This window comes from Oryzias latipes, chromosome 17 (genome assembly GCF_002234675.1).
Source record: "Oryzias latipes chromosome 17, ASM223467v1".
Lineage (NCBI taxonomy): Eukaryota > Metazoa > Chordata > Actinopteri > Beloniformes > Adrianichthyidae > Oryzias > Oryzias latipes.
The window spans coordinates 9,831,381-9,851,536 of record NC_019875.2 but is presented as its reverse complement, the minus strand read 5'-3'; the positions used below and the strand labels follow the sequence as shown (position 1 = coordinate 9,851,536).

Here is a 20,156-nt window from a genome sequence, read left to right as displayed (position 1 = left end):
GTACTGTTTAGTTCTTAGCATTGGTGGGTATGATCGGCTGTTTTGATCCTGCCACTGAGCATACACTTTTGTAAGCTGAGTTGAATTGCAAACAGCCTGTTTACCCGTCTGGCTTCATTGTCTCTTGTGTACCTCTTTAGCCTTCTTTGGCTAGGAGCCTTTGTTTGGCAGTTTCCAGTGTTTCAGGTATGGGCATCTGGCTGAATCTCTTTGGTACTTGCTTTCTCATTGTACCTCTTTGAGCCTCTGTCAGCTTACTCACATCCCTTCGAGCTACCGTAATTTTGGCCTCTAACCGTTGCTTCCTTGGTGGGTATTGATTTCTCCCATGGTTGCTCTTATAGCCAAGCATTTCAAAGGTCGCTGCTGCTGAAGTGTAAACAAGTTCATTGTTTTCTGTGATTACTGTGGTAGGAATTGCCTTCAATGCTTCATCCACAGCTTGCAGGAGATTTTCAGGTGGTACATCATTTAACCATTGTAGCCGGTGTACGGGTTGCCTAGTGTTCATTCTAGACATGATCTTGTCTTTCAGGTCAGTTGCTGCCTTACTCAGCTTATCAGTGGTTGTTGGGGCTGTGTACCCAAGCTCAAGGTGGGAGTGTGGTATAGCCTCCCCTTTTACCTGCTGCTCTGGATCTCCTGTGGTATTGCAATTGTATTGTACTGCTTCAATCTTAAGATGTTATAGGAGTTGCCATTTGTGGATGTTAGAACATTGGGCTACTAGTTGTTTGGCCTTGATTGTGGGTACCACCGGACCATTACTGAAGTTGCTGATATCAAGAAGTCCTACCAATGGCTAGAAAGGGCTGGCCTACAGGACAGCACTGAAGCACTCATCCTGGCAGCTCAGGAACAAGCCCTGAGCACCAGAGTGATAGAGGCTCAGATCTACCACACCAGACAAGACCCAAGGTGACGGCTGTGCAAATATATATACACTGACTAAAAATATAAACGCAACACTTTGTTATTGCTCCCATTTTTTATGGTATGAACTCAAAGATGTGAAACATTTTCCACATACACAAAATAGCCAGTTCTCTGAAATATTGTTCACAAATCTGTCTAAATCTGTGATAGTGAGCACTTCTCCTTTGCCAAGACAATCCATCCCACCTCACAGGTGTGCCATGTCAAGATGCTGATTAGACAGCATGATCATTGCACAGGTGTCCCTTGGACTGGCCACAAGAAAAGGCCACTCTGAAATCTTCAGTTTTGTTTTATTGAGGGGGTCAGGGAACTCAGACAACCAGTCAGTATCTGGTGTGACCACCATTTGCCTCATGAAGTGCGACACATCTCTTTCGCATAGAGTTGATCAGGTTGTCTATTGTGGCCTGTGGAATGTTGGTCCACTCTTCTTCAATGGCTGTGCGAAGTTGCTGGATATTGGCAGGAACTGGAACACGCTGTCTTATACGCCGATCCAGAGCATCCCAAACATGCTCAATGAGTAACATGTCTGGTGAGTATGTTGGCCATGCAAGAACTGTGATGTTTTCAGCTTCCAAGAATTGTGTGCAGATCCTTGCAAAATGGGGCCGTGCATTATCATGCTGCAACATGAGGTAAGGTTGTTGGATGTACGGCACAACAATGGGCTTCAAAATGCCATCAATGAAATGCACCTGTGTTCTTCACCCATAACATACGCCTGCCCATACCATAACCCCACCACCACCATGGGCTACTTGATCCACAACATTGACATCAGAAAACCGCTCACCCACACGACGCCACACACGCTGTCTGCCATCTGCCCTGAACGGTGTAAACCGGGATTCATTCGTGAAGAGAACACCTCTCCAACGTGCCAGACGCCATCACATGTGAGCTTTTGCCCACTCAAGTCAGTTACGACGACAAATGGAGTGAGGTCGAGACCTCAATGAGGACGACGAGCATGCAGATGAGCTTCCCTTAGACGGTTTCTGACAGTTTGTGCAGAAATTCTGAGGTTATGCAAACCGATTGTTTCAGCAGCTGTCCGAGTGGCTGGTCTCAGACGATCTTGGAGGTGGACATGCTGGATGTGGAGGTCTTGGGCTGGTGTGGTTACACGTTGTCTGCGGTTGTGAGGCCGGTTGGATGTGCTGCCAAATTCTCGATAAAAAAGCCTTTGGAGAAGTGGACATTCAATTCCCTAGCAACAGCTCTGGTGGACATTCCTGCTATTAGCATGCCGATTGCACGCTCCCTCAAAACTTGCGACATCTGTGGCATTGTGCTGTGTGATACAACTGAAGATTTCAGAGTGGCCTTTTCTTGTGGCCGGTCTAAGGCACACCTGTGCAATAATCATGCTGTCTAATCAGCATCTTGACATGGCACACCTGTGAGGTGGGATGGATTGTCTTGGCAAAGGAGAAGTGCTCACTATCACAGATTTAGACAGATTTCTGAACAATATTTCAGAGAAATGGTTATTTTGTGTATGTGGAAAATGTTTCACATCTTTGAGTTCATACCATAAAAAATGGGAGCAAAAACAAAAGTGTTGCATTTATATATTTGGTCAGTATATATATATATATATATATATATATATATATATATATATATATATATATATATATATATATATATATATATATATATATATATATATATATATATTGAAGGAATTTATATTTTTTGGTAAATTCATTAGGGTTTGCAGTCTTAAATTTTATTACATTGAAGATAAGTCATTTGCTGAAGTGTGTGCTTTTACATCCTTAAAACCTCGAAGAAGCTTCTTTAAGTTGTGAGAGGTTTCAGGAATGCAGCTCCAACCTCCAACCCCCTTCAGGAGAAAACAGTCTTTGATCTTCTAAGACCATCTGGAAGCCTTAACTGTAGATCTGACATGGACCAGAATTAAATTGTCTCCAGGATTCAATTTAAATCCTGGGAAACCCTGGAGGTGTCAACTCACATGAAAAGGACAAAGAGTTGGGACTGATTGCCTGCGGAGAAGGATCCGGGCGACTCTGCTGGACCCCCATGGGGACACTGTTGGTGGTCGGACAGTGGTCCGTCTTTGAAATAACCCCCCTGGACGTTTGAAGCAGGAAGCTAGGACCAAATGCTGTAACTCCTAACATGGGCTGAAGGAAGTAGGCGGGCTCCTCTGTCAGCCAATCTCCAGCGACCAGAGGCGGAGATTCGGCGGCCATCTTGCTCCCGGGGGAGGATGTTCTGACCACATGCTTAAAAGTCTGAACTCAAGGAATTTTCCTGTGTCTCCAGACAAGCTGCATGTGAATTCGGAATGTAACCTCTTGCGTATTGCAGGCCTTGATTTTGGACACCCAGATCGATCTGTTTTTACTCTGTTTTTAGAAATATTGTTAGGGAATAAATTTGTTAAACTTAATCCGGCCGAAATCCCGTGGTTTTCTTCTTCTCGACTTTATTGAACATGCAACAAGGAAAGTAATCTCAAAGCGACAGAATATATTTTCCAACAATATATATATATATATATATATATATATATATATATATATATATATATATATATATATATATATATATATATATACATATATATGTATACATACACGGTCACTTTTTTTCTAATTTAGTTTCTGTACATTACCACAGTGAATTTTAAATAAACTCAGATGTAATTGAAGTGCAGACTTACAGGTTTTATTCCATGGGCTGAACAAAAAGATTGCATTAAAAATGAAAAAACTAAGGCATTTTTTAAACACAATCCCTTCATTTCATGAGCTCATAAGTAATTGGACAAATGAAATAACTGAAAGCAAAATGTTTGTTAGGTCACAACTCACTTAATGCCTGGAGAAAAAAAATAAAAAGAAATAAAAAGAAAAGAAAAGAAGAAAAAGCGTGTGTATATGTAAATTAAAATGGCGTCAGCGCGCCTGCGTGCGCATGGTGATTTACGTGCTGCGCAAAAGCAGTGATCACTGATCTGACAGGCGAACTGAAAGAAGCAGACGTTCAGACCAACCGTCAGATGAAGGAAAAATTCACCCCAAGGCATCTAAAAAAGTGAAGAGGCAGCCGGTAAGATGCGGAAGTGATCGGGGGTTGATCAGCTGTTTCAGGGGCGCCTTTAGAAATCAGCTGTCTATCGCGTTATCGGTGCGCTTTAGACATGAATTGTTTGGGATGTATTTTCTATGTCTGTTTGATTCATTGATCACGGTGCATTGTGTGAAATTTGATCATTTAAAATATGATATTTTGTTATTTGAAATTAAAGTATAGTTATTTGTAATTTCATTTCAATTTCATAAGTATTTTCACAAGTATTATTTCTGTACAGGTTTTTCACCTTGCTTGGATTCTTCGAATACTCATTAACACTGGAAAAGGTCTCTGTCTAAAATCAAATACAAATAAAGAAAAGAGACACGTTCTTGAGTCATGAGTGGAGTCCTGCTGGCATTTCCTCCATTTGATGCTTTCCCCTTCAAGTGGGGCAAAAATAACTTGACAGTGAAAAACCGGCCTCTAACTGTGGAGCAGTGGAATCAAACAGTGAAATCAGGAGCTGGATTTTGAAAAAGTGAAATTCTTCAACGTTGTTGAAAAACACACCATTAGAAAAGCGAAACTGAAGCACCAACAATTCAATACAAAATGGTTGCCCAGAAGCTGTAAATTAACTTTGTGTGTGAAAGGACTTAAAGTGTTAAGAACATCACCAAAATATATAAATATCAACATGTCTGAGTCTGAGAAGTCTGTGGAACAACTAAAAATTGAGAGAACAACAGCAAAAAGATCATTCACTCGTTTAGCCAACTCCATTCTCAGAAATTATGAGGATATGTCTGAAGAGGAACTCAAAGAAAGTTTCAATAAACTTATTTTGGAGGCTGAGAAAGTTATGAGTGCAAATGATGAAATGGAAATGGGACTCATTGCAGAGTTGGAAACAGACCTGGACCCTGACGAAGAAATGGTGTTAACAGAAGAACAGAAAGTTGACATTGAAAAAACTGCAAAGGAATGTGAGCTAAAACTGAAAGAAATTAAAGCTCTCCTCCTAGAAACTATTTGGAACAACTATGGACATCTTGAATTAACCACAGTTTTACAAGTGGCTGAAACTGAGTGTGAACACGTAGCTGCAATGCGCCCAGATGGCAACCAGGAGGCGTACGACTTCATGCTCACTCATCTGAGAGATGTGACCAAGTCTGCAAAAGAGACATACAACCAGTGGAGACGTTGGATCCCATCGTATAGTCAAGAGGAGTTTCAAAATCGTCTCATAGCACTTGAACTGATGGTTCCAAAATTGACCTCCAGAAAGGCTGAGTTCATCAAAATAAAAGTCAGGGATTCTGAAGGAAAAGGAATTTTTCTTCCCACGAACATTCCAACACCTGTTGTTAAATTGAAAGCAATGACTCTTCCAAGATTTGGTGGAAATCAGCGAGACTTTTATAGATGGAGAAAAGAATGGGAAGCTCTTCAAAAGCAAGGCGAGCCGACTGGTTCAAAAGAAGTGAAAAAATTTCAATTTTTGGACAGCATTGATGAAAGAGTCACAAGAAACCTCCGTCTTAGAAGTTACAACACTGCTGAAGAAATTCTTCGAGTCCTAGAGAACCGTTTTGGCAACCAAACTGCAATTGCTATTGAAATTGTGGAGGAACTGCAAAAAATGCCACCTGTTAAAAATCACCAACCAAGGAAAATTGTAGACTTAATTCAAGCTGTGGAGAAAGCAGTCCTCAACTTAAGTGACCTTGGAGATACAGGTGCAATTAAAAACCCACTTGTCACAAAATCTATTGAAAGCAAACTTCCTATGGTCCTCAAAAAAGAATGGCTGATGTATGTAGCTGACAAGAGGAACAAGGTGATGCCCGATAACCGCTTTGACAGTCTCCTAAGCTTCCTCAAAGATCAAGAAAACATATACGAACAGCTAAATCAACTTTGGGATGATGAACCAACCGGAAGAGAAACAAAAAATGAAATCAAACACACCAGAACAAGGCCCACTAAACAAGACAGAGCAGCATGTGTGGTCTGCGGTGATCCGAACCACAAAATAAAACTTTATTTCTGCAAGCAGTTTCGAGGTCTGAAGACGGATGAGAAAAATGCTGCAGTTAAAAAGTTGGGAGCGTGCAGAAGGTGTCTCGAGGTTCATGATGACTGTTCTCTCTGTAACCCTGCATACTTGTGTAAAAACCAAGATTGCAAATCTGAAAACATGGCCGTACATCATTTTTGTCTATGCCCAAAGGTTCAGCCCAAGAAAAGTGAGCAGAGTCAGAAGAGGAGCAAAGAAGATGCAGCATAAAGTCAAAGTCAAAAGAAATATACTCAAGAGCAAGAGGAATTCTTCAGTAAACTCTCACCAGAGCTGGCAGAACAATGCAGAGATGTATTTTCAAATACTGCAAGCAGAGCACTTAATTTCTACAAAAGAACCCAGTTTGTTGCAAGAAAATGGCCTAAAGGAGTTTCCGGTGATCATGATGCTACTGACAGTGACTGCAAATGATGGACAAAAAATCGGAACATTAATTGACCTGGCTTCTGATACGAACTATATCACCCATAAGGCAGCAAGTAAGCTAAATCTCAGAAGTGAAAAAATAACACTTATCGTTCATGGGGTTGGAGGAATGAAAGCTCATGTTGAAACAAAAAGATACCTCCTGAAAATCAGGGTGATGACTCTAAAAGGTACGTTAAAATCACATCAAATAGTGTGCTATGGGCTAGAAAACATTGCTGATATCAAAAATCATGTGACAGCAGAACAGCTTCAAAAATTCTTCCCAGATGTTAAACTAGCTGAACTGGAAAGACCCAAAGAAATACAACTACTCATAAGCCACAGAGAAGGACAAATTGCACCACAAAAAGTTAAATCTGTTGGAAATCTTGTTTTGTGGGATGGTCCTCTCGGGAAAACAGTTGGAGGAACTCATCCAAAGCTTTTTGAGGGGTTAACCATTTCTGCTCACATGTCAAAAACACATTTTGCGAGATCAATGAGAACAGCTGCTGCAAGATATGAAGAGGTGGTTCACAGCAAATTCAAAGATTATTCGCAAGATGTCTGCACTGTACAGGGATTGCAAAATTCAAGTACTGCAACTACTTTCCGTGACTTCCTTGAATGGTGGAAATGGGACCAGGAAGACCATCTGCAGGCTCAGCTATCAGAAAACTTGTGGACGTCAAACGTTTCAGCTGTTTAACCCGCCTAATTAAAACTGTTGCATGGATGTGGAGAGCAGCAAAAAGATTTGGAGGGAAAAACAAGACCATGGAAAAACCACAGTGGGAGGCAGTTCCATTGGCTGGAATCATCTCTGTAAAAGAAAGAGAAGATGCCCTAAGAGACATTTTTCTTGCAGCACAAGAGAACATGGTTCTTCCTGCTACCACAACTGACAGATTAGTAGTCTACAAAAATGAAGAGTCTGGATTATTGGTTTGTGGTGGTCGGATACAAGTTTTCAGAAAAAACAAAGTTGGTGTCCCAATCTTACCTCATGATGCTTGGGTATCTACTTTGCTAGCTCGAGAAGCCCACAATCAAAATCATGAAGGAATTGCTGCAACTTTGTTAAGACTGAGAACCAAAGCTTGGGTGATAAAAGGTCGAAGAATCGTAAAACGAGTTGTTGATGACTGTTTAATCTGCAGAAAAGAAAAATCAAAGAACTGTCAACAAATAATGAGTTCATTACCACCAGAGAGAATTGAACCTGCTGCACCATTCCAATTCACAACCATAGACCTATTCGGACCCTACCAAGTAAGAGAAGATGTGAAAAAAGAGTGACACAAAAAGTTTGGGGTGTTCTGTTTTGCTGTATGGCCAGCAGAGCTATTCATGCAGAAATTGCAAATGACCTGTCAACTGAAGGATTTCTGATGGCTTACCAAAGATTCACTGCAATCAGAGGACATCCAAGGAAAATCTGGTCAGACCCCGGCACTAACTTTGTTGGAGCTAAACCAGTCTTGAAAGAGATGTACAAGTTCCTCAACAGTCAAGACAAAGGAAGCTTGGAAGACCTATCAGCTGAACAAGGGACAGAGTGGGTATGGAAAATCCATCCAGCTGATTCTCCTCACAGGAATGGAGCTGCTGAAGCTGCTGTTCGCATCATGAAGAGGGCACTTAGGAACATTGGAAGAGGATCCTCACTGACTTATAGTGAATTCCAGACAGCGCTCTATTTGGCAGCAAATCTGGCTAATGAGAGGCCAATCGACGCGAGGATACAAAGCCGGGAGGAATGCATTCTCTACATCACGCCAAACACTCTTCTACTAGGCCGAGCCTCTCCAGAGGGAGATCCAGGAACATTTGACTTCACCAGCTATCCCTACAAGAGACTCAAAGCCATACAGACTGAAGTGGACAATTTCTGGAGAGAATGGAGTCAACTCGCCGGCCCCAACTTGTTCGTGCGGAGCAAGTGGCATACTGCACAGAGAAATGTTGCTGTAGGGGACATTGTATGGTTGAGCGACCAGAATGCTTTGAGAGGTCAATTCAGGTTGGGTCGTGTAGTTCGCACTTATCCAGACAGTAGGGGCATAGTCAGGGATGTTGATGTACGGGTTAGTCCAAGTTACCATCCACCTGAGGTGAAAACAATAGGTGGGCAAACGAAGAAAAGTGTGTCAAGACTAAATGAACAAAATGAAAAAGCGACTATTTTGCACAGAGATGTTAGACGGTTAGTTGTTTTACTACCCGTTGAAGATCAAACAAGGTAAATCTTGTGAATGTTATTGAAATTGTTTGACCTCTGACAGTCAGCGACATTCTTAGTGTATTCATAAGAATGCCGAGTGGGAGGTGTTAGGTCAAAACTCACTTGATGCCCGGAGAAAAAATAAATAAATAAATAAATAAAAAGAAAAGAAAAGAAGAAAAAGCGTGTGTATATGTAAATTAAAATGGTTGAAAAAAGATAAATCAGGGTGGAAATTGGATATTTGGAAAGTGAGTTAGAAATTTAAGGAAAATATTTAAAATGAAAAGATTCCAAAAATAGGTCAACCGCAACAGGTGAGATTAATTAAACCCGCGTCAGCGCGCCTGCGTGCGCATGGTGATTTACGTGCTGCGCAAAAGCAGTGATCACTGATCTGACAGGCGAACTGAAAGAAGCAGACGTTCAGACCAACCGTCAGATGAAGGAAAAATTCACCCCAAGGCATCTAAAAAAGTGAAGAGGCAGCCGGTAAGATGCGGAAGTGATCGGGGGTTGATCAGCTGTTTCAGGGGCGCCTTTACAGATCAGCTGTCTATCGCGTTATCGGTGCGCTTTAGACATGAATTGTTTGGGATGTATTTTCTATGTCTGTTTGATTCATTGATCACGGTGCATTGTGTGAAATTTGATCATTTAAAATATGATATTTTGTTATTTGAAATTAAAGTATAGTTATTTGTAATTTCATTTCAATTTCATAAGTATTATTCAATTTTCATAAGTATTATTTCTGTACAGGTTTTTCACCTTGCTTGGATTCTTCGAATACTCATTAACACTGGAAAAGGTCTCTGTCTAAAATCAAATACAAATAAAGAAAAGAGACACGTTCATGTAGTTCTTGAGTCATGAGTGGAGTCCTGCTGGCATTTCCTCCATTTGATGCTTTCCCCTTCAATTGGGGCAAAAATAACTTGACAATGTTCATTATTAATATTTGGTTGAAAATCCTTTGTTGGCAATGACAGCCTGTCTTGAAGTCTTGAACTCATGGACATCACCAGATGCTGGTTTTTCTCATTCTGAATGCTCTGCCAGGCCTTTACTGCACTGGCTTTCAGTTGCTGTTTGTTTGTGGGCCTTTCTGTCAGAAGTTTAGTCTTCAACAAGTGAAATGCATGCTCAATTGGGTTAAGATCAGGTGACTGACTTGGCCATTCAAGAATATTGTACTTCTTTGCTTTAATAAAGTCCTGAGTTGCTTTGCCTGCATGTTTTGGGTTGTTGTCCATCTGTATAATGAAATGCCGGCCACTCAGTTTGACTGCATTCACCTGGATCTGCGCAGACAGTATGTCTCTTAACACCTCAGAATTCATTGGGCTCCTTATGTCCTGTGTCACGTCATCGATAAACACTAGTGTCCCAGTGCCACTAGCAGCCATGCACGCCCAGGCCATCACCTGTAGTGTGCTTTCTCTTGCCATCATTCTGGTAGAGGTTGATTTTGGTTTCATCTGTCCTAAGAATGTTTTTCCAGAACTGTGCTTGCTTTTCTAGATGCTTTTTAGCAAAGTCCAATCCACTCCTAATACTGTAGCCATTTCTTGCATGTTTTTTTTCCTGTTTTCTCAACTTAATGATGGCTCCTTTCACCTGCATGTAGAGCTCCTTTGACCGCAGGTTGTCTGTTCACAGCAAAATCTTGCAAAATGCAAGCACAAGTCCTCTAATCAACTGCAGGCCTTTTATCTGCTTCACTCATAATGACATAACAAGGGAATTGCCCACACCTGCCCATGCAATAGCATGTGTGGCAGGCAGAGGGCCACTTGGTTGGGATCACATGGCACACCAGCTACTTCATCAGCAGGTGTGTGTGTGTGTGTGTGTGTGTGTGTGTGTGTGTGTGTGTGTGTGTGTGTGTGTGTGTGTGTGTGTGTGTGTGTGTGTGTGTGTGTGTGTGTGTGTGTGTGTGTGTGTGTGGGGGGGTACTTATTTTGTAGGTGCTCCTGTTTTTTTTCATTTTTCATTGTTTGTCTGCACTCCTTCTCTGCCAACTCTGTGACCCCTTGGTGCACCGTTGTCCAAGAGCGGTGCCACAGCCAGGATTTCCGGGGATCGTGTGTGCTCTGTACACAGTTCAGTGAAGGCCATCCATCCACGCACTGGGGAGCGGCGTGACGGAGCCGGATCGAGAGCTATCATTGCGGGTTCCCCCTTCAGGTCTTCTATCGCCCTGGGCACAACCAGAGCCCAGTGTCCCACCACCTTGGACTGCCACTGGACCCAATGGGCGCGACATTGAGCCTGCAACAGAGTGCACAGCTGGGTGCAGCTAACTGTGTGGGCTGGGCATGATCGCCCTTGTGGTTTGGTTAACTCTTTTCGGGTGTCTCTTAGAATAGGAATTTTAACACTATTTGTAATAAAGGTTGTCTATTTTCTTAAACACAGTCTTGGTTTCCTATGTCGGAGAGTCCTGTGCTTTTGGTTTTTAGTTTTCTGGTGGCGGCCTCCAAGGGTAAACCAAAATGCCACACATGGAAGTCAATTGTCAAATTACTTATGTTAATATGTCATTATTTACTAACTATTGATATTTTTATTAAGTGTCTTTTCTGTCATTAAGTTAATAAAAAAAAGCAGATAATGCAGTAAAACAGCTGCACTTCAGGAAATCATAAATAAACAATAGGTGTTTATGAATGGATTGATATGTTTGGAGGATTTCTACTGTTGGTGTAGCACACAATTCTCTTCTTTCTCTTTCGGCTTTTCCCATCAGGGGTCGCCACAGCGAATCATCCTTTTCCACCTCACTCTATCATGGACATCTTCTACCCTAACATTAGCCAACTTCATGTCCTCTGTTAAGACATCCATGTATCTCCTCTTTGGCCGTCCTCTTGCCCTCCTGCCAGGCAGCTCCATCTCCAACATCCTTCTACCAATATATCCACTATCCCTCCTCTGAACATGTCCAAACCATCTCAGTCTGGCTTCTCTGACTTTGTCGCTAACACAGGCAACATGAGCCGTCCCTCTGATGTACTCGTTCCTTATCCTGTCTAACCTGGTCACTCCTAAGGAGAACCTCAACATCTTCATCTCCGCTACCTCCATCTCAGCCTCTTGTCTCTGTCTCACTGCTACCGTCTCTAACCCATAGAGCAGAGCTGGTCTCACCACTGTCTTGTACACCTTTCCTTTGAGTCTTGCTGACACTCTTCTGTCACACAACACTCCTGACACTTTCCTCCACCCGCTCCAACCTGCCTGCACTCGCCTCTTCACCTCTTTTCCACACTCCCCATCACACTGAACTGTTGACCCCAAGTACTTAAACTCCTGCACCTTCTTCACCTCAGCCCCCTGTAACCTAACGCTTCTACCTTGATCCCTCTCGTTCAGACACATGTATTCTGTCTTACTACGACTGACCTTCATGCCTCTTCTTTCCAGAGCAAACCTCCACCTCTCTAGCTGTTCCTCCACCTGCTCTCTACTCTCACTGCAAATTACAATGTCATCCGCAAACATCATTGTCCAGGGAGATTCCTGTCTTACCTCGTCTGTCAGCCTGTCCATCAGCATAGCAAACAAAAAAGGACTCAAAGCTGATCCTTGGTGTAGTCCCACCTCCACCTTGAACTCCTCTGTCTGACCTACAGCACATCTCACCACCGTCATACTTCTCTCATACATGTCCTGAACTACTCTGACATACTTCTCTGCCACTCCAGACGACCTCATACAGTACCACAGCTCCTCCCTCGGCACCCTGTCATACGCCTTCTCTAAATCTACGAACACACAATGCAGCTCCTTCTGACCTTCTCTGTACTTTTCCATCAACATTCTCAAAGCAAAAATAGCATCAGTGGTGCTCTTACGGGGCATGAAACCATACTGCTGCTCACAGATCTCCACCTTCTTCCTAAGCCTGGCTTCCACTACTCTTTCCCACAGCTTCATTGTGTGGCTCATCAACTTTATTCCTCTATAGTTGCTGCAGTTCTGCGTGTCACCCTTGTTCTTAAAGATCGGAACCAGAACGCTTCTCCTCCATTCCTCAGGCATCTTCTCACTCTCTAAAATCCTATTGAACAACCTTGTTAGAAATTCCACTGCTGTCTCTCCTAGGCACTTCCATACCTCCACAGGTACGTCATCAGGACCAACGGCCTTTCCGCTCTTCATCCTTTTCAGAGCCTTCCTAACCTCCTCCTTTCCAATCTCTGCTACTTCCTGCTCCACAACAACCACATCTTCCTCCCTTCTTTCCCTGTCATTTTCCACGTTCATCAGCTCCTCAAAATACTCCTTCCATCTTTTCTGTACACTCTCCTGGGTTGTTAGCACCTTTCCATCTCTGTCCTTAATCACCCTTATCTGTTGCACGTCCTTCCCATCTCTGTCTCTCTGTCTGGCTAGCCTGTACAAGTCCTTCTCTCCTTCCTTTGTGTCTAACCTGTCATATAGCTCATCGTAAGCCTTCTGTTTGGCCTTTGCCACCTCTCTCTTCACTCTACGCTGCGCTTCCTTGTACTCCTGTCTACCTTCCTCAGTCCTTTCTACATCCCACTTCCTTTTAGCCAACCTCTTCCTCTGGACGCATTCCTGTACTTCCTCATTCCACCACCAAGTGTCTTTACCGTCTTTCCTCTTTCCAGATGACACACCTAGCACCTTCCTACCTGTTTCCCTGATCATTTCTGCTGTAGTTTCCCAGTCATCTGGAAGCTCATCCTGACCACCCAGGACCTGTCTCAACTTCTGCCTAAATTCCTCACAAGTTTCTTCATTCTGTAGCTTCCACCACTTGGTCTTCTTTTCTGTTTTCCCTCTCTTCTTCTTCCTGGCCTCCAGAGTCATCTTACACACCACCATGCGGTGCTGTCTGGCTACACTCTCTCCTACCACCACTTTGCAGTCAATAACCTCTCTCAAATGACCTCGTCTACATAGGATGTAGTCCACCTGGGTACTCCTACCTCCACTTCTGTATGTCACTCTATGTTCCTCTCTCTTCTGGAAGTAAGTGTTGACTACAGCCATTTCCATCCTCTTCGCAAAGTCCACCACCATCTGTCCCTCCAGATTCCTTTCCTTCACACCAAACCTGCCCATCACCTCCTCATCACCTCTGTTGCCCTCACCAACATGCCCATTAAAGTCTGCTCCAATAACAACTCTCTCTCCTCTGGGGAAACTCTCTATGACCTCATCCAACTCACTCCAGAATCTCTCCTTCACTTCTAACTCACAGCCAACCTGTGGCGCATACCCACTGACTACATTCACCATCACCCCTTCAATTTCTAACTTTAAGCTCATCATCCTGTCTGAGACTCTTTTCACCTCTAGAACACTGTTTACAAACTCCCCCTTCAGAATCACACCTACCCCGTTTCTCTTCCTATCAACACCATGATAGAACAGTTTGTATCCTCCTCCAATACTACGTGCCTTGCTGCCCTTCCACCTTGTCTCCTGCACACACAGTACATCTACCTTCCTTCTCTCCATCATGTCTGCCAGCTCTCTGCCTTTCCCTGTCATTGTGCCAACGTTAAGAGTCCCTATTCTCAAACCTATGTTCCTGCCTTTTCCCTTCTCTCTCTGGCCACGGACCCTTCTGCCTCCCCTCTTTCTTCGACCAACAGTAGTCAAATTTCCACCGACACCCTGTAGGTTAACAGCATCGGTGGCGGTCGTTGTTAACCCGGGCCTCGACCGATCCGGTATGTCTAAAGTGTTGTGGATGATTCGCATGGTTATTTTGGCAATTTTTACGCCGGATGCCCTTCCTGACGCAACCCTCTCTATTTATCCGGGCTTGGGACCGGCACAGAGGCAACTGGCTTGCAACCCCTGTGGCTAGATTGCAACCCCTGTGGCTAGATTCATAATAGATACATTATGAATAACATAATTTGTTATTTCTTATTATTAATATTTCTAGGCTTTGTTTGTTTTGTTCTGCAGCATGTTCATTTTTGTATAATTTTGACAGAATACATTTTAATGGAGAGCCAAATATTATACATTATTCAAGGTTTAACTGGAGTTATTCTAGATTAGTGTTTCATATTTATTTTGTAAAAATTCAGTATTAAAGGTTTAAAAGTTTAGCTTTAAGGCCTGTTCACACCGGGATGAATTTAACGCCTCGTGACTAAACAAAGGGCACCAATGTGAGTGTGCACACCGACGCGAAAAAACGCCACGCGCCAAAGCGTCAAAAAAAAAAAAAAACGCCTCGGGTTCGTTTTTTTTTTTTGACGCGTCGCGTCGAAATCTATTCAACCAATGAGAATGGAGCTTTTGCACACGTGTCTGGAGCTTCTGGAGTTACAGTAAAACACAACTTGGGGGCGCTCAAACACAAAACTGCCTTGCTGAGCACACATACCAGCGAAGAAGATAGACGCCAAGTAGCGTCTACACTGCCGCGAAGAAATAATGACGGACATTCTAAAATATCCCCTTACCAAGTACCAGTTGGAGCTACTGATGTTTGAAATATTCATGTTTTCTTTGTATGATTCTGACAAGCGCGTAAATACTTGCTCTCTTCTTCTGAGTGAAAAGCGACTTTAAGAATCGTAAAGTTGCGCAGCGCCACCTTGTGTACAGGAGTATTTCTGTTTACATTAAGCGCCTTCTAATGTCAGGGAATGAAATTGCATGTTCGCTCGGCTCATCGTCAGCGAAAATCGCCTGGGTGTGTACTCAAAAAACGTGGCGAAAAACGCTGGCGAATAACGCCTGGCGAATATTCGTCCCGGTGTGTACGGGCCTTTAATGTGTTCAATAAATGTTTATCTTTCTTCGGCCCAAAACCTAAGCGTGTTTTTAATTTAGGCCCCTTGTCCGCCTGAGTTTGACCCCCCTGTAATACGAGTCAAGAAAATCCATGCATTTTTTTGTAATTTTTTTTTCTAAAAATAGAAGATAGGAAACACAAAAGGTTTTATCTGTGTGTGTGTGTGTGTGGGGGTGTTAATTGCCCATGGAGTAAGTTAGTGTAGAACCACCACTGTATATGTATACATATATGGCCAACGGGTCCAGGAAGCCAGCACCCAAGGGACACGGCCGCCGTTGCCACGGGCTTGGTACCCCCTGTCAGGGAGGGGGTAGGGGACAGATGCTTCGAGCTCCCACCTTCCTTGTATAATGTATGTGTCTTTGTGAGCATGTGCGTGTGTGTATGTGTGTGTGTTGGAGTGTGAGTTATTGCTCACTTTTTGCTAATTCATCTAGATGATAATTATTGTACGCCAATTTCTACGTCAGCGTAACAGGTTACTTTCCGGCTGCTTCTGAGTCAGCTGATCCCATTTCTCCATGTAGGGACACAAACGTTGGTTATAGCGGTTCAGGAACTGCTTCAAGCAGCTGTTATAAGCAGTTATTTAAGAGTTTAAGATATTGTCATCTTAAACTCTATATAAATGCATGTGTGATTTAAAAAAAATAGCAAGATAATAAAAGTAAACTTTAGACGCAGCTCTCTTGTGAGTTTTGCTATTTTTAAGAACAGGCCAGCAGCCGATTTATGTGGCCCCTTGGGTGCGACCTGGTGCCCACGGGCACTGTGTTGGTGATCACTGCTATAGTCAATGGTTCGATTAGGAGTCTAAAACCTTCAACATTAAAACAGTCATCCTTTTTTTTTTCTCTCTGTCTAAACCCAGTAGAAGCAGCAAAGCAGAAAAAACACAACACTGCTTTATATTTAAGGTAATGTTACAATTATGATTTGTATCCATTATATGTAGTTTATAATGGATAAAACATTGAAATATAAAGAGAAAACAATATTTTTTCTGACAATAATATTTATTTTTTACAGCTAACAAAGGATGATATGAGTTCCGTTCAAAATAAAACATTCTGTTCAACATAGGATCATCCTGATGCAGCAAATGTTTCATGATCCAAAATGAATTCTATAAAGTTTATGTACGTATATTTTTAGTACCTCCTTTCTAAAAACTGATGATATTTTTCTGTATTTTTTTCTCAGTTTAGTGGCATAAGTATAGCTTCATAGATCCAAAGTGTAACTAAAAGTCATTCTAAAGAACGTCTGACTGTTGTTACTAAAACACATTTGTTGATAACCATGAAGAACTTTGTACTTTGTCTCTTTCATAAATGTTTCTGACTTGAAAAAACGTGTTCTGTTGTGAAATCACAGACTGTTCTGAAATCTGATCCTGAAATCCCTCCTCCTGATGACAAAACATTTGAAAGTTCAAAGTCTTAAAGGGAAACAAGCTGTGAGGAAACCTTCACTGCAGAAAGAACTGCAGCTTCTTCAACTGGAACTCTGAAGAAAAATGACCACAAATGATCTGGATGAAGAAACCTTCTGCTGTTCCATCTGTCTGGATCTGATAAAGGAGAAGACATTTGATGTCTTCTTTTTCTCTTTCTAAAAAGTTTAACAGCCACCTTCACTAAAGTTCTCCTCTTCCTGATCTGCAGCTCCTCCTCTGTCATGATGGGCGTAACCAACAGGAAGAGAAGAAATAAGCTGATTGGCTGAACTCAGTGAAACCACCTGATTGGAGGATAAAAGTCACACTGGCTTCTGAGGAAGTGAAACTCTCTTAGTCTTTGTGTCTGAGAGGAGAAATGGCGCAGAAAGGAATTGATCTGGATCAAGAAACCTTCTGCTGTTCCATCTGTCTGGATCTGCTGAAGGATCCGGTGACTATTCCCTGTGGACACAGCTACTGCATGAAGTGTATTCAAGGATTCTGGGATGAAGAGGAGAAAACCCCCAGCTGTCCTCAGTGCAGGAAGACCTTCATACCGAGGCCTGTTCTGGTGAAAAGCACCATGTTAGCAGCTTTAGTGGATCAACTGAAGAAGACTGGACTCCAAGCTGCTGCTGCTGATCTCTGCTATGCTGGACCTGAAGATGTGGTCTGTGATTTCTGCACTGGAAGAAAACGGAAAGCCATCAAGTCCTGTTTGATCTGTCTGGCCTCTTACTGTGAGAAACACCTTCAGTCTCATTTGGATGCAGCTGCATTCAAGAAACACAAGCTGGTGGAACCCTCCAAGAACCTGCAGGAGAACATCTGCTCCCGTCATGATGAGGTGATGAAGATGTTCTGTCGCACTGATCAGAAGTGTATCTGTTATCTCTGCTCTGTGGATGAACATAGAGGCCACGACACAGTCTCAGCTGCAGCAGAAAGGACTGAGAGGCAGAGAGAGCTGGAGGAGAGTCAACAACAAATCCAGCAGAGAATCCAGGACAGAGAGAAGGAGGTGAAGCTGCTTCAACAGGAGGTGGAGGCCATCAATCACTCTGCTGATCAAACAGTGAAGGACAGTGAGAAGATCTTCACTGAGATGATCCGTCTCATCCAGAAAAGAAGCTGTGATGTGAAGCAGCAGATCAGATCCCAGCAGCAAACTGAAGTGAGTCGAGTCAAAGATCTTCAGGAGGAGCTGGAGCAGGAGATCACTGAGCTGAAGAGGAGAGACGCTGAGCTGAAGCAGCTCTCATTCACAGAGGATAACAACCAGTTTCTGCTCAACTACCCCTCACTGCCACCACTCAGTGAGTCCACACACTCATCCAGCATCAATGTCCGTCCTCTGAGATACTTTGAGGATGTGACAGCAGCTGTGTCAGAGCTCAGAGACAAACTGCAGGACATTCTGAGAGAGGAACCCAGAAACATCTCACTGACAGTCACTCATGTGGATGTTTTACTGTCAGTACAAGAACCAGGACCAGAACCAGAGAGCAGAGCTGACTTCTTCAGATATTCATGTCAAATTACACTGGATTCAAACACAGCATACAGACAACTGTTACTGTCGGAGGAGAACAGAAAGGTGACATTTATGAAAAAATCTCAGTCTTATTCTGATCATCCAGACAGATTTACTGATTATCTTCAGGTTCTGAGTAGAGAGAGTCTGACTGGACGTTGTTACTGGGAGGTAGAGTGCAGAGGAGACTTTGTTCGTGTAGCAGTCGCATACAAGAACATCAGCAAGTCTGGAAATGAAAGTGAATTTGGTTTAAATGATAAATCTTGGGCATTAGTTAGTTCTCCAGACAGTTTCTCATTTGTCCACAACAGCATAGAAACTTCCATCTTGGCTCCTGTTCCCTCCAGAGTAGGAGTGTACCTGGATCACAGAGCAGGTGTTCTGTCCTTCTACAGCGTCTCTGAAAGCATGACTCTCCTCCACAGAGTCCAGACCACATTCACTCAGCCGCTCCACGTTGGACTGAGGTTGTTTCGTTACGTTGGAGGAACAGCAGAGTTTTGTGAACTCAAATAGTTCCTGAAAGTAGTGAAATGTTTGTTTGTAGCGATTAAACCCAGAGCAGCAGGGTGGACTTCAGTCCGAAGTCTCCTCTGGAGCGCAAACATAACAAAGCACACTTCCCTTGACTGTAACCATGAAGTTACAAGTCCCACTGCTCTGCTCAGACGTGCTTCCTCGCGCTCCACAACGTCTATGCATGACGCAAAAGCTAGTGCGGTAATAACCCACAATCTGAAAAAATTGTTTACATGCATCACGATCGGATCAACATCAGCAAAACCCACCTATCTCGACCGGAAGAAAATTTTGATCCGAATGAGTCTGATGGGGTCAGAGGAATCCGAACGACGTGTTTGGCTCCCTGTACCTCAAAGAATAGACTTCAAAGCAGCTCTGCTTGTGTACAAGTCTCTCCATGGCCGAGCACCAAAGTACATCTCTGACATATTAGTGCCATATGAACCATCTCGTACTCTGAGGACCTCAGGGGCCGGCCTCCTGTTGATTCCCAGAGTCAGAACTAAACAAGGGGAATCAGCGTTTCAATATTCTGCAGCTAAAATCTGGAACAGCCTCCCTGAAGGCATAAGACAGGCCTCTTCTGTGTTCATGTTCAAATCTAGACTTGAAACATTTCTGTTTAGCCGTGTATATGACTGAAAGGTCCTATCTGCACCTTTCTTTCCTTCCTTTCTTTATTTTTAAATCAATTTTCAAAAAAAAAATTTTCTTCTTTTCTTTTAAAGTAAATTTTACGTTGATTATTTCTATGATGTATTGTGATTTTAATGCATTTTTCTGTTTTGTGAAGCACCTTGAATTACTTTGTGTAGGAATTGTGCTATACAAATAAACTTGCCTTGCCTTGCCTTGCCTTTACATGACAGATTTTTTTTCTGATCAGCCGTACATTCCGATTACTTTTGTCCATAAATATACTTCTATACTTTCTTCTTTTTAGTTGCTTTGTGCTTAAAAGGAGGAACCCCTTGAAAACCAGATGAATCATCTCAAGGGGCTGATCCTCCCACTGTTTAGTAAATGTTTAAATAAATGAATAAATATTTCTAAAGCTTGGAGATGCTTGTGTGTATTCATGATTTTTAAACTGCATGACACTTGAATTTATTTCTAAGTCTGAAAAGAATGTTTTTGTATTCA

The 20,156-nt window shown here is 42.7% G+C and overlaps 1 protein-coding gene across 1 annotated transcript; it reads left to right on the top strand.

Annotated features, from left to right (window-relative positions):
- Positions 1-16,780: 16,780 nt before the first annotated feature.
- LOC101162551 (tripartite motif-containing protein 16-like) lies at positions 16,781-19,451 on the top strand. Its single transcript, XM_023965110.1, has one exon. The coding sequence runs from the start codon at positions 17,331-17,333 to the stop codon at positions 19,005-19,007; it is 1,677 nt and encodes a 558-aa protein (XP_023820878.1). The 5' UTR covers positions 16,781-17,330; the 3' UTR covers positions 19,008-19,451.
- Positions 19,452-20,156: the final 705 nt, after the last annotated feature.

Bases quoted from the DNA above. Each gene is read 5' to 3' on its own strand.
- LOC101162551 (XM_023965110.1), top strand. From the start codon at position 17,331: ATGGCGCAGAAAGGAATTGATCTGGATCAAGAAACCTTCTGCTGTTCC.